We start from the raw sequence: 12,155 nt of genomic DNA on the forward strand, positions 1-12,155 counted from the left end.
TTTCGGATTCAGAATACTTTCCTTGAGCCGCAATCGAGAGTGGCAATCGACAGTCTACCTGATGTACCTCAGAAATTGGAGATTCACCGCAATCGATCGCCAAGGGCGTCGCCGGCCGGGGGTACTTCCGACCCAGGCGGTTCAAGTGTCGATTGTCTGACACGGATTCAGCTTAAAAAATTGACGCCATGCAGGATTTTCCACCCCGCGCGCTGATTTTATTTTTTTCCATTAATATTCATTCGTTCATTAGGCGATAGCGCAGATGCTCGCGTGACTTGCCTAGCGATATCTGTGTTGCCCAAATTATGCTAATTTTCTTGAAATAAAGTTAGGGGCTCCATGGGTGGATATATGCACGGGCAAATCAGCCGACCTGCTCGCTGGCGGTAGCCAGGTAGCGGGAGAATGCGCATTAAATCGCTCCTGCGCGAGGTCGCCCCTGTTCTCGGCTAAGCTCGCAGTCGGCTCTCGGCCTTTGCCCCCTCTCGGAGAGACAACTCTCGTGGTCAAAATGGAACGATCTTGCGTAATAATAGCCTGGCTGATAACCGTACACAGCTATCCCCCAGTTGTATCCTGGTGTGTGAAGCTTCGATCGGGGCCGCAGGATTTCGAAAATGAGCACGATCAAGGAAAATTCACGAAGACTCCTTTTACCTTTTCCTAGCTCTCCACTCCTCGAGCTTACTCAACCTTCCGGATACCGAACAGCTGGTGCATCGAAAGGAATTCCTGTCCGACCTCAGCAAGGCATTTCAGGGCAGGAGTCGAAAAATGGTTACCGAGTAATCGCGGTTTATATGGGGGGGACCCACAATTTTTTTTGGACGGGAAGACCACGAAATTCGGGAGTCCTTCCCATGAATGTCGACATTTTGTCTCCGAGAGAGCTCAAGGATAATTTTAGACCGTCTTATTAAGCGCAGAAAAGTCTCACAAGTAATGCAACGCGACTTTTTGTGGAGTCAAAGTCATGTTTCATTATCGCGAAAGGCAGCCGCGCAGCTCTTCGAGCTTAGCTTTACGTCGCGCGCCGCTCGGAGCCGCCGAAACATGTCTTCCAGAGAATCCTAGTGGGGAATCGATCAACCTCCGGATTAGTGCAATTAGTCAGCAGCGCGGGGGCGGAGGAAGGAGTTATCTCGAGTGGGAGTTTCGTTAGACGGCATCCTCGAATTTCGAATTACAAAAAACGTAATACTTCCGAGAGAGTCGGCATGTTGGTAAAGCACAACGGAAAAGAATAATTAACGAAAGAAGTGGAGACGGGCAATTTTCTCTCACTGTGCCGGGAATTCAATACAACTGCGATACAATCGAAGTTGCATATTCAATCTCGGGAGCACCATGTTTGAATACCTATAACTCTCAGATAAAAAAGAAAATTAGAGAGACCCAGGAGAGTGTCTGGAGACAGGACATGATGCTGAAATCAAGCCTAGAAGTTTACCGGCAAGGCAAGAGCAGCCTCGGTATCCAAACCTTCCTCTACGGAAACCGAAGAGGGGACACTCTCCAGGCCTTGGCCAGAGCGGGAATATTACCAACGAAAAGCCGAGGTAGGTCTATTGATCCACAGCAGGAGGACACCTGCCCCAGATGCGGAACATTTGAAGAGACCGTAAAACATGTGATCTTCGAATGCAACGACGCATACTACACGGACGAAGATTTCCTCTCAAGATTAGGCCTCCAAGAGGAAATACGGGACCCTTCGATCGTAGCAAAAACCAAACGAATCCTAGAAAAATGGGAGAAGGAGACCAAAGATCTGCTTAATAGCGCCTGACATGAAAGGCTGATGCGCCATCTCGTAATATACATAGAGGACCCATCTAGATCAATAAATTACCATTTCCATTACCATTCTCTTCTCATATGACGCGACATATCATGTGATCCCGCCGAGGAGTGCCGTCGGAGTTTGAAGTCAGCCGCGGAACATTCCGACGGTAGGCGATGCAGTTTACTCTAGTGAGGCGCTCTGTCCACAGGAAGCGCTTCCGTCGTTATTCCTCAGGCTTCATTCGTCCCGGAGGTTCTCGAGGGGTGCTTCGCGAGTATGCTTTACAACAGCAATAAAGCGATCAAGCCTAAATCGCGAGACCCGTCAGTTTGATGGCGCCAATTATGAGGGGAATCGCTCGTCGGGAGAACGGGTATGTTCTGAGAGAAATCGCTCACTCTGATCCGGGCGAGAAGCCAAGATTGCGACCGAAATCCCGCAACGCGGTCAATTCTCAAGCTGGATAAACATTTCCCTCACCTGACTTTAGATCTCGTGAGAGCGCTACCGATCATCGCGGTCCTGCTGATTTGGTCCGTTCGAAGGGGTCTTCGGTACCCGGATGCTCTTTGAGTCGAATTTGGGCAACCAGCCCACCTTGGCTCCGGGGAGAATTCGTTCCCGGCTTGTGGAAATCTCATTTGCAAGCCCATATTGATACGATGAGAGTCATCGAATCAAATGCTGAGATTCAGAAAGGAGCGACCCGTATTCCCGAACTTTGAACGGATTCGAACCTGCCTCCACGGCGGATGGAATCTAAACTTCACGGAAACTATACCGGTCGGGAGCGGAGACCCCGACTCAGACGGGCAGGGGTGACTATGGCGGAAGGGGAGCTCCCCCGGCCTGATCCTTTCGGAAACCGCTTCCGAAGCGGCGGAATACAGACGAAACACAGATACTGTGGTATACGAGTTCGCTCGCTGGTAGGGGCACGCGCAGCAGCAGGCTCATCCCTAAAGCTAGTCGTATCGGCGGCCTAGATGCTTCGGATGTCTCAATCAGGTGAGCAGGCTCACTTCCGGCTGGCGTTCATCCCTGTTGGGGAGTCACAAGATGGGACCGCCACGGAGAACTGGGCGCTCCAATTTGTGGACGAGCTCGGCGATGCCAAAGTCTCAAATCTCGGAGTCGGATTCGGTTCATGAGCTTCAACGGTCGCCAAGCACAAATGGCGGTTGTCATTTCCGATTGACGAATCAAGAAGATCGAGCAACGCCCCAACGAGAGGAAATTTCGCTCAAGTCTCTGTTTCAAAACGTGGCTCCAAACTTTTTATTCGACTGTATCCGAAATATCAACTCGAATGTAGGTGGACCATGGGATCAGCGGGTATGGTTCGCGTATTAGGGAACATTTTCGGTTATGAGAATCTGTATGTAACATGGCTTAAAGTTATCATTCACCTCCGTTTTTACAATCGGTAAGCAAGGCATCGAGCTGGAACATCCAGACTGTATCCTGCACCCTAAGAAAAGTCTCCGTGTCTGAAGGACAGGTCAAAAAATCTTCTCTCGCGCGAGTTTCGAGTTCGGGATCATCCGCCTTAGAGGAACTCGTCGCACCAGTCTTTCAAACACTGGAAGCAGTCATTCGACTGTTTTGCGTTGGCTCCGGATATTTCTTTCAGCCATTCGGTGAAGAGCTCTTGATTCTTCTTGAGGACCAGGAACTGGCCAAGCAACACGTAGGCTTTGTCGAAACCCTTGGAGATGAGACGCTTGCCGAGGACCTGCAAATAAGAAATCGATTTAGAGAATGTTATCATTGAGATCCGCGAGCCCCGGGATGGTCTCACTTGACAGGTCAAGGATAATATATTCGATCTATCTAGTGACTCAACAACGTTCGGCTTCGAGAATGTGCATCACTCCGCAAGGGGCATACACCGGGAATGTCGCCGTTAGCGGCATGTCGCATCGACTGCCCGGCGAGAGGGATCAGACCGAATGGATACGTCGGGGATGAGTCCGTAAAAACGGAAAACGACCCACCTCTCCGATGCCGGCAACATCCGTGATCGGCTTCTCGCCCATGGGTTCGGATACAAACGACCTGTGCTTCTGTGAAGTTGACGACATGTTGTCAGCGAGTTATCTAATGCGCCCTTGGAGAACTTCTCAACGGCAACGGTCGAATCTGATCAACGGGACAAGTCTACAAGTTGTTTCACCGCTTGAAAGTGTTTTTCGCAAACTCGCAGACACACATTCAGCGACAGACGAATATTCCCCCACGGTGGAGAGAAAAAAACCGACACAACAAATTCAAATTTCGGCATCGGGAGGCCTTTAAGGGAGCGCAGCCGCCAGAAATGATAAGTCCGAAGATGTGTAATCCCTCCCTACATCTCTCTTCGGTGTCCAGCGGGGATAACTCTGGATTGATACTCTGAGGTATTATCAGAAGGGAACCAGATCATCCGAAAAAGGAATCTTCTCATTCTTTCTCTCGTCCAAAACGCTCCCAAGATGGCGACACCCATGGCGTGACTTTCGTATGTTCTTGTCTACATTCTACATCGAACAGGTTTATTCACTGAAGTTCGGGCGCGCGGTTCAGTTTTCTCCCGAGCGATGAGTCCGCTACGCGCGGTTTGAGTCATCGTAGGATGCTGAGAAGATGCCGCTCGCTTACTGGGAATAGTGGAGCATCGACAGATTCCCCTGGTACATACCGCTTCATTCGACTTCTTTCGCTGAATGCATCAAGCAAGAGAACTCACTATGACTGCCTCGAGCTGCCACTGTCCGCAACATCGAAGGAAATCAAGTCGGCGTTCTATAGGTTCGTCAGAATCGATCAAGTCACGCACCCCCGAGTAGCGAGGGCCAATGGGCAATCGGGCGCCCACCTCTGATTTGGTCTCTGTGTATCGTCTTCGAAAGGCTCCCCTACGATTGAGCTTTCCCACCTTCGATCGACCTCTCAAATTAAAAGTATGTCCATTCATCAGGTTGTCGATGAAACACCATCCGGATAAGAATTTAGACAAGGAGGATTCGGCTGAGAAATTTCGGAGAGTGTCAGAGGCTTATCGAGTTCTTTCGAATGAGGAGACGAAGCGTCTTTACGATGCCGAGTTGAGGAGTGAGTCTACATTGTTTAGTAGCATCGCATCCATCGAGCGGATTGGACGTCGGATATAAGTATCTACTGGCATATGGTCTGACAATCATCGGGAAATTCACGGACTCATGGCTCTGATTACTTCCAGATACTTCGGCATCACCTGCTTCATTCGGAGGGTCGCCGGTCCGCAAACCTTCGATGCGCGGCGCGCATGTTAGTGCTAGACCCCCACCCCCGATGGGTCGTAGCAAAATATACAATTTCGACGAATTCTATCGACAGCACTACGGTCAAGATGCCAGAGAAATGAACGAACAGAGGCAGAGCCGAGCTAGGGAGGAAGAAGAACTCGGAGAAGAAACAGGGAGAAGAGGCTTGATCCTCACGTAAGTACCCCAGAAGGCTGAGAGTGAGGGGAATGAAACATCATTCGCGAGGGCATTGGAAATCGAGCTTCTCTTGCCTTGTCTCTCATCCATCACGTATCCCCAAACGCGGATTCACGAGTTGCATTCCTCATACACATTCATATGACGGACATCAATGGGCTCAGAATGGGGGGGGGGCTCCGAGAATCCTGAGGACAGGACCAGGGCCGAGGGACCGGTCTGTCTTATCTCGAAGTGCGTTATCTTGCCGTGGCCGAGTGAGTCAAGGTGGAGATTTGGTCGGTGTCGATACCGAGCAATCGATCTGGCATGAGCGAGTGACCCTAACACCCCTTGCGACGAGGCTCTCCCCATTTTCGGATTATGATCGGAAGGGCCCCCCCAGCGAAACCCAAAATACGTATTCGGATGAGCGTCTTATGAGCGTCTTCTTTCAGAGTCCTCACCTTCATGATCTTATTGGCCGCGAAGGACCTAGATTGATGGAAACTGATGGCGAATGCCCCCCAAAAGAGCCGTGCACAACCTGTGGTAGGGTGCTTCGACTCCCCAAGTGTTACTTGTTGGATATGTCGTGGGAATCATAGATAAACTAAAAATGTTCAGTGCACCTCTTGACTTCTTCAAGCGACGCCAGCTCTCGATGGCGCTGTCAAATCGATCTAGACGGTGAATTAGTCTTCTCCCGTCGCAGAGGCCTCGGACGTCCGCGACTTCGGGGGTGGTATCAGGATTCCCTTCGCCCAATCGAGGGGTCCGAGCGACTGCCACAAAAATATGGAATCTGGATCGCTCGAGGGGAGTCGCGAACCGCCACCGCAGAAAACTAACGTCCGTGAAATCCGGGTCAGGAGGGCGGGTAAATCAGAAATGAGGTGTCGCGAGCCCGATGAGCCCGGCTCGAGGAACGTTCCCCCCGGAATCCGGCAGATGTGATTCGGCAGCACATCGGGGTCCCCGCGCCGCGACGGTCTCTGCGATATCCCCTGTAGTCTGCCGTACTGCCATCGCAGAAAGAGCGGACTCCGGCAGAGATTCAGGAAGAGGAAGGATAACTTGTCCCGATGAAAATTGAGCCTTCCCTCCGATCCTGCCCCCGCATTCGATTGCGGAAAATATTTGCACTTGAGGTTTCCTACCGATACATTGTACACTCGCAACTTGATGAATTTCGAATAAGGATTCATTTCGACGCAGCATGAGAAGCTGACGAATACGATAGAAATGTCGAAACTTTGCCATTCCGGACTGGAATGAAGTCGTCTCGAAGTACCACAAAGAGACAGTCGCTTTATTGGAGTTGACCAAGATGGTTGAAGATGTTGAGATTAGCTTATGATCACAGGTCTTTTCACTCTATCCAACTCATTCATGACGCTGCCCAAGACCCCTTGCACCAAGGGAGCTGCACGAGCACCTTGCGTCTCTTTGTAATGACTAGACTCGACCGTTGACTCCGGATTTGGGACAGCGGAAGCCTCTGGTGGGCAGCTGAGAGGGTAGCTGGAGATGTAAATCAGACATCGGAATCCTCAACATAATTCCCGCGGACTTCCCCAAGCAAAAATGTATAGGAGCCGAGAACAGAAAGCACACGTGATATTGAACATGAATTGGATGAAGTAACCGAGAAAGCTTCCTCTGCTCCGATCAGAGGGAGTCCTCAAGATTGGCTGCATTGAAGAATCTGCATTTTTTGAGCGAATAATGACCGAGGATTCGGGAAGGATAAGGGAGTTACATCCTCTCAGCAACAAAAAATCATGAGGCTGGTCCTATCGTATCGGATTGGTAAGCGCGGAGTTGGGTCATGAAACCCTCATTTGGCCGAGCGATTGGTCGTATCGATCTTGTGTGTCTGAGGGCCCTATCCAGGTCCATTCCTTTCCGACTTATCAGGTACGCTATGCAGATGGTTGTGCTTCTGGAAACTCCTGAAAGGTTCCCGTAGGTTATGACTCTTGGAAGCGTCAAAATTGTGAGATTCAAGCTTGTACATGCTCCACGCACACTAGAGACTGGACTCCCGAATATCCAAGTCCCCTTCATATCGGACACTCCGTCGAACCGATAGCTCCAGTCGACGAGGCTGCCATTTGCAGGGTCACAGAGTCAATCCCCTTAGATGCGAGAGCCGAAAATGGCATGTTCGAAACAAAGCCCGCTTGAATGATAAATTCCGCTTTCACGAACCTGCGTTGCAATGGACGAAAACAGCGCCGCCCGAAGCTAATGCCTCATCAATGAAGCTGTTACAGTGCTCGAAATGAGATCTCATTTCTTGTTCAGGGATATCGAGTACCTCAACTCTCTTATACTTGAAATCGTCGGGGAAATGATTTTTTATCCCGGAGGCGGCATTGATGATGTGAGTGACACCCTTAGACTTCAGCAGCTCCAGCTCAGAAGCAACGTCCTGAGAACCTGCGGAATTTCAACAGGAATTCGGTTCTGAGGATCATACGATGGATCCGTATTCTATTGAATGCTTCACTAGCGCAAGCTCGGGACTTGACTAGATATTTTCGAAGAAGGAATGCGCGATCTCCTCGCTCCGATATCCCAGCTGGAGATCAGTTACCGAGGAATAAACCCGGAATGAGCTCGGCCATTTGCAGATCAGGTTTGAAATCGTAAACGAAACCTTGACAGTTTCGCGTTCGAGGTTCGGGGTTCTGGATCGACGTGAATCCTCCCCCATTTGTCCTGTGTTCAAGGAAGACCTCGCCTGAAAATTAATGACGTGTCCTGATTTAGGAGATACTCGCGGTGATTTCAAAATCTTTGCATGTGACGGACTGACGGCTGACCATGTAATAAACTCCATGGACTGAGTCCGCGCCGAAGCTGAGGAACGCATCGCGGGCCCTACTAGGTAGAGCCTGACAGACGTCAGATAAATATTATCCTCACCTCCCGGGGTTGACACTCGAGTTTCAACACTGCGGAGCTTCGGGAGCCGACTGCGAATATCTTTGAAAATATCTTGCATGTTGATTACGGTCCTCCGAAACCAGGGAAAATTTATTCAGGATCTCGGTACTGCCTCAAGGAAGTCTATTGTTTCCAGCTCGTTAGGACAGGGAGCAAACAACCAGTTGTGAGCTTTGGAAAACGACTACGGATAACTTTTCGCACAAACTACACCCTCCATTATACTCATTCAGGCGAGAGACTATGGCTCACTAGGGTTCTTCCTCTGAGCTTGGCTTCCGCGGGAGAGGGTGATTCGAATTTTCAGCGCGAATGAGCAGCTAGTGAGGGGAAGGCTAAAAGACCGAAATGCTTCCACATCGATGGAATTTGTTCCGAGCGAACACAGAATTCCGTTACAACGGGCGTATAAAGCGAAAGAAGACGACTCCTCTGACTTGCCGTTCCCCAGTGGCTGTCTTCCATCGTGGTTCGAGATCGTGAGGGACTTAAGAGTTTCCTCTCGGTGTGCCATAGGAGTCCAGAGCGTCTTGAGCTGGGGCGAAATAATTGTGAGCTCCGACTCCGGGTCGAGTCCCACATGATCGTCACTATCGTGATGCTTGACGCTACGACTAGAACTGATGGTGGAGGTCTCCTTCCCGTTTCCCTCTCAGACCCGCGAGAGCCGACACTCAAACAGAGGCAGCAAAGCGGGAGATCTCTCCGCTGGCACGGTGAGTATCTCGCTCTGACATTTCGGGTGATTTTTGTAATTCGTCGCGTTCCCTCTTATTCCCTAAGCGAGAAGGCTTCTGTTTCCGGCCCGCTCGGATCACCGACCAGTTCAGCAATGGGAAATTGCGAAAAATAACCGGTGCTTCTTGAGTGGTCGAGGCGACAGGCTCCTCGCGGCGTCGGGAAACATCCGGTACAAGCGGGCGTGATGCGTCAACGGGGTTACCCCGTTGGAAGCGGCAGTAATCGCTGATTACCAGAGTTTTCTATCGAACAATTAATTGGAATCCGGTCTCGACTTACAGATGGCGAACCGCGAGCGGAGATCGCTGACCCCGGGGGGCATCTCGGGCGACTCGAGATCTTCCTCGAGGGCCGGGACCCCCAGTACCCTGAGGAGGAGGCCCCATTACAGATCGCAGATGTCGGTCATCTCATTCCAATCAGATCCTACCCGACCGCCACAGTACTTCATCCTGAACCCCATGCATGTCGTGAATTTGACCGCGGACAAGACGAAATCCTTCGGTATCCGGATGGCACAGAAAATGAAAGCCTTCTCCGAAAAGTGGTTTTCACACGTGCTGCTACTGACAATTCTGCTGCTGTACGCCGCAGCTGGCGCTCATCTGTTCGTGTGGCTTGAAGAAGATTATGAAATACGGCAGAAACACACCATCATCAACTTCAGAAATCTCGTGATCAATCGACTGAGCAGTACTTTACGGACGCACAATGCAAGCCAGTGGCAATCGGATGCGCAGTACAGAGTGATGGAATACGAGGAACAGATCCGCACACTCCGCCGGGAAGCTTATCTCTACACACCGTCCGATAAGAAAGTGTGGACATTCTGGGGTGCTCTGTTCTATTGTTCAACAGTTTTTACGACGATCGGTGAGTATGCTCTCACAGAGAACTAGAATTTCGGTGGATATTCAGCTTCAGTGGAAAACATCGCCCGATAGCTGACGGCTTTTCTTTCCTGCTTTTCGAATGCAGTGACAGCCGATCAATTCCGTTTGATACACCGGCTCGTTCTTAGTGCGGTCGAGCTCCGGCGTGTACGATGACTTCAGCGCGAAACGTCATGACGATGACTACAGTTCATCGCTCGTGGAATCCCGAGGCCGATAAGGCCCGGAAGGTCGATCACGTGGAAAATATTCTCCATGAGTCATGTCGAGGACGACGAAATTCTACGCGATGGGAACTCGCGTCCGAATAGAAACAAAGACAGCAACCAGAGCCCTTCATCACTCGGTTTCTCCGGCAGCGCGAATGACGGCACCGCGCGACGTGCTGTGCTCATCAATCCCATCAAAGCAAGCTAGCGTGCTTTTTTGCTCTGGCCCTCTCAGAGCCAGCGCGACAAGCCGGTCGGACGGCCGGTCGGTCGACATTACGCCTAAGGAAGAAAGCGCATCTGTTGAGAACATTCCTGTTTAGTTCTCGTGCTCGGGCCCCGGCTTTAAGGACACCTCTGTCTGTCACTCCGTCACTGTGTCGTCGTTCTCTCGGCCGACCCACCGGTCGGGCAGGCGGGCAAACGAGCCTGCGATTGGCTGCCTGGTTTGTGTGCCGCGACCGAGCCGATCGGCCGTGGCAGCGAAGATAGCCCATTTGATACTCCTTGGCGTCGCCAAAGGTCAAAGCGGAGTTCCCAAGCCACTTATTTGGCGGGAACGCTGCATGAGAATTATTTCGTCGAGAATCCCGGTTTACGGCGAGCGCCGTATCCGCGGTCTTCCGGGCCCGGCACGCGGCCGGCTTCGAAGCGGGAGATTTCCAAGTATCGGAACGGCTTCAGCTCCTGCGAGAGAAACGAGAATCCAGCCCGAAACTGCTTCGGATGGGAGCGCGCAGGAGAAGTTGCGTCGATTCATCGGATCCGGACTCCGAAATGGATCACTGCTTGATGGATCGCTCAAGGTCTGGAGGCGAATCAATTTGGAATCCACGCGATACTCCAGCCCGGCCTCTCCACTGACCGGATGTTCTTTGATCGGGAAACTCGAGTTTGCGGTTGCATCGACGTCCGGTCCTCGAGCTGACTAGAAGGACGTCGCGAATCGGTCATCGGTTTGATGACCTACAGATTTCGTCAGTCACTTGTGCATAAACGCGTGAGTGCGATTGGGCGATTCGACCGGCGTCGACCCGAGCCTCGCCGAGTCATCGAGGATTCGGGGCGCTCGACGTCTGCGACCGAAAGGAACGCACGTTCTCGCGCTGGCCTGCGAGCATGCGACGTCCTCAAATCAGCGGGGTCGGTAATGCACGAAAGGTCTAGCGCGTTCCTTGAGTGAGTCATGCTTGCTCTTTCGAGGAATTGCGCGCTCGTGCTGAGCGCTAGGCAAGTGTTTCTATTTTCCCCTCGCGTTCGAAGCCTTTTATGACAGGACTGCACTGCTTCTCGCGGGAGAAATGCCCGCGAGAGGAAATGGCCGATAGAGCTCAGAATGAGAGCCTTCGTCATTTCCTCCGAGTCCACGATAAATAATCGAGCACAATACCGCTGCGTTCCGTTTGGCCTCTCTGAGTGGGGAGAGCGAGGCGGTCTTAGCGGTCGTACTCCACGGCCCTAAACGTAAAAATCTTGATTGAACCTATATCTTAGAAATATTATTTTAGTAGGTAATTTTATTGCGGACAAGCTTGATACCATCGAGAAGCTGATTGGGTCGACTTTCGAGTATTCCACTATAGAATCCCGACCACGGCTAACCTACTTGAATTTTTCATGCGCCGATATGATCGAGGCTCTGCTGTCGATCTCCTTAATCTCTCGAGTCGACTCGCCTACCTGGACACCGTCTTTACATTTTCCATGCCGCGGAGTTCAAGAAGCGGCTCGAGATGATTCATGTTACCTAGCCCCGAGAATCTTCCGGAGGGGCCTTCCTTCCAGAGCGGCATAGCTCATGCGCGGCCGAGTTCACCGCTCCTTCGGCTCTCGAAGCGCGCAGGACGTAGGCTTCTTTCTCTCTCCTCCTGGCGGTTTTGGTCTCTCGATATGAACTCTTCGCAGTGTGGAGACCCGTAAACCAGCCAGGATCCATCTAAATTGATCATTTGTCAGACATAGAGGGAGCATTCGACTCTATCGAAGGGCTGACCGGGAGTTTCTCTACCTGCGCTCGGAAGTCTCGTAGAGTCGGAAACGGATTCCCCCATCCGGGAGTCATCCTCAAAAACGCGGCGAGTGCTTCTGGTTCTCAGTCAGTCACACAGACACTTTCTCTGAACCG

At 51.5% G+C, this 12,155-nt stretch overlaps 3 protein-coding genes across 3 annotated transcripts; 1 reads left to right on the forward strand and 2 right to left on the reverse strand.

The window, feature by feature from the left end:
• Positions 1–3,042: 3,042 nt before the first annotated feature.
• baf (barrier to autointegration factor) lies at positions 3,043–4,030 on the reverse strand. Its single transcript, XM_003742901.2, has 2 exons — positions 3,787–4,030; positions 3,043–3,524 (listed from the first exon to the last, which is right to left on the reverse strand). Exons 1-2 carry the CDS (start codon positions 3,871–3,873, stop codon positions 3,339–3,341), a joined length of 273 nt encoding a protein of 90 aa, XP_003742949.1. The 5' UTR covers positions 3,874–4,030; the 3' UTR covers positions 3,043–3,338.
• A 250-nt stretch (positions 4,031–4,280) lies between these two features.
• Positions 4,281–5,858, forward strand: LOC100904709 (dnaJ homolog subfamily C member 30, mitochondrial). Its single transcript, XM_003742902.2, has 4 exons — positions 4,281–4,579; positions 4,749–4,882; positions 5,010–5,250; positions 5,691–5,858. The coding sequence occupies exons 1-4, from the start codon at positions 4,404–4,406 to the stop codon at positions 5,734–5,736; spliced, it is 597 nt and encodes a 198-aa protein (XP_003742950.1). The 5' UTR covers positions 4,281–4,403; the 3' UTR covers positions 5,737–5,858.
• Positions 5,859–7,014: 1,156 nt separating this feature from the next.
• On the reverse strand, positions 7,015–8,245 carry LOC100904854 (dual specificity protein phosphatase 1B). The gene is made up of 4 exons (XM_018639375.1): positions 8,167–8,245; positions 7,835–7,981; positions 7,447–7,677; positions 7,015–7,187 (listed from the first exon to the last, which is right to left on the reverse strand). The coding sequence occupies exons 1-4, from the start codon at positions 8,243–8,245 to the stop codon at positions 7,015–7,017; spliced, it is 630 nt and encodes a 209-aa protein (XP_018494891.1).
• Positions 8,246–12,155: the final 3,910 nt, after the last annotated feature.

This window comes from Galendromus occidentalis, unplaced genomic scaffold (genome assembly GCF_000255335.2).
Source record: "Galendromus occidentalis unplaced genomic scaffold, Mocc_1.1 scf7180000077435, whole genome shotgun sequence".
Lineage (NCBI taxonomy): Eukaryota > Metazoa > Arthropoda > Arachnida > Mesostigmata > Phytoseiidae > Galendromus > Galendromus occidentalis.

Bases quoted from the DNA above. Each gene is read 5' to 3' on its own strand.
- baf (XM_003742901.2), bottom strand. From the start codon at position 3,873: ATGTCGTCAACTTCACAGAAGCACAGGTCGTTTGTATCCGAACCCATG. The intron at 3,525-3,786 runs GTGGGTCGTTTT...TCTTATTTGCAG, and splicing joins ATGTTGCCGGCATCGGAGAG to GTCCTCGGCAAGCGTCTCAT.
- LOC100904709 (XM_003742902.2), top strand. From the start codon at position 4,404: ATGCTGAGAAGATGCCGCTCGCTTACTGGGAATAGTGGAGCATCGACA. The intron at 4,580-4,748 runs GTTCGTCAGAAT...TCCATTCATCAG, and splicing joins ATCAAGTCGGCGTTCTATAG to GTTGTCGATGAAACACCATC. The intron at 5,251-5,690 runs GTAAGTACCCCA...GTCTTCTTTCAG, and splicing joins AGAAGAGGCTTGATCCTCAC to AGTCCTCACCTTCATGATCT.
- LOC100904854 (XM_018639375.1), bottom strand. From the start codon at position 8,245: ATGCAAGATATTTTCAAAGATATTCGCAGTCGGCTCCCGAAGCTCCGC. The intron at 7,982-8,166 runs GTGAGGATAATA...ATTAATTTTCAG, and splicing joins TCGAGTGTCAACCCCGGGAG to GCGAGGTCTTCCTTGAACAC. The intron at 7,678-7,834 runs GTAACTGATCTC...GAAATTCCGCAG, and splicing joins CATTCCGGGTTTATTCCTCG to GTTCTCAGGACGTTGCTTCT.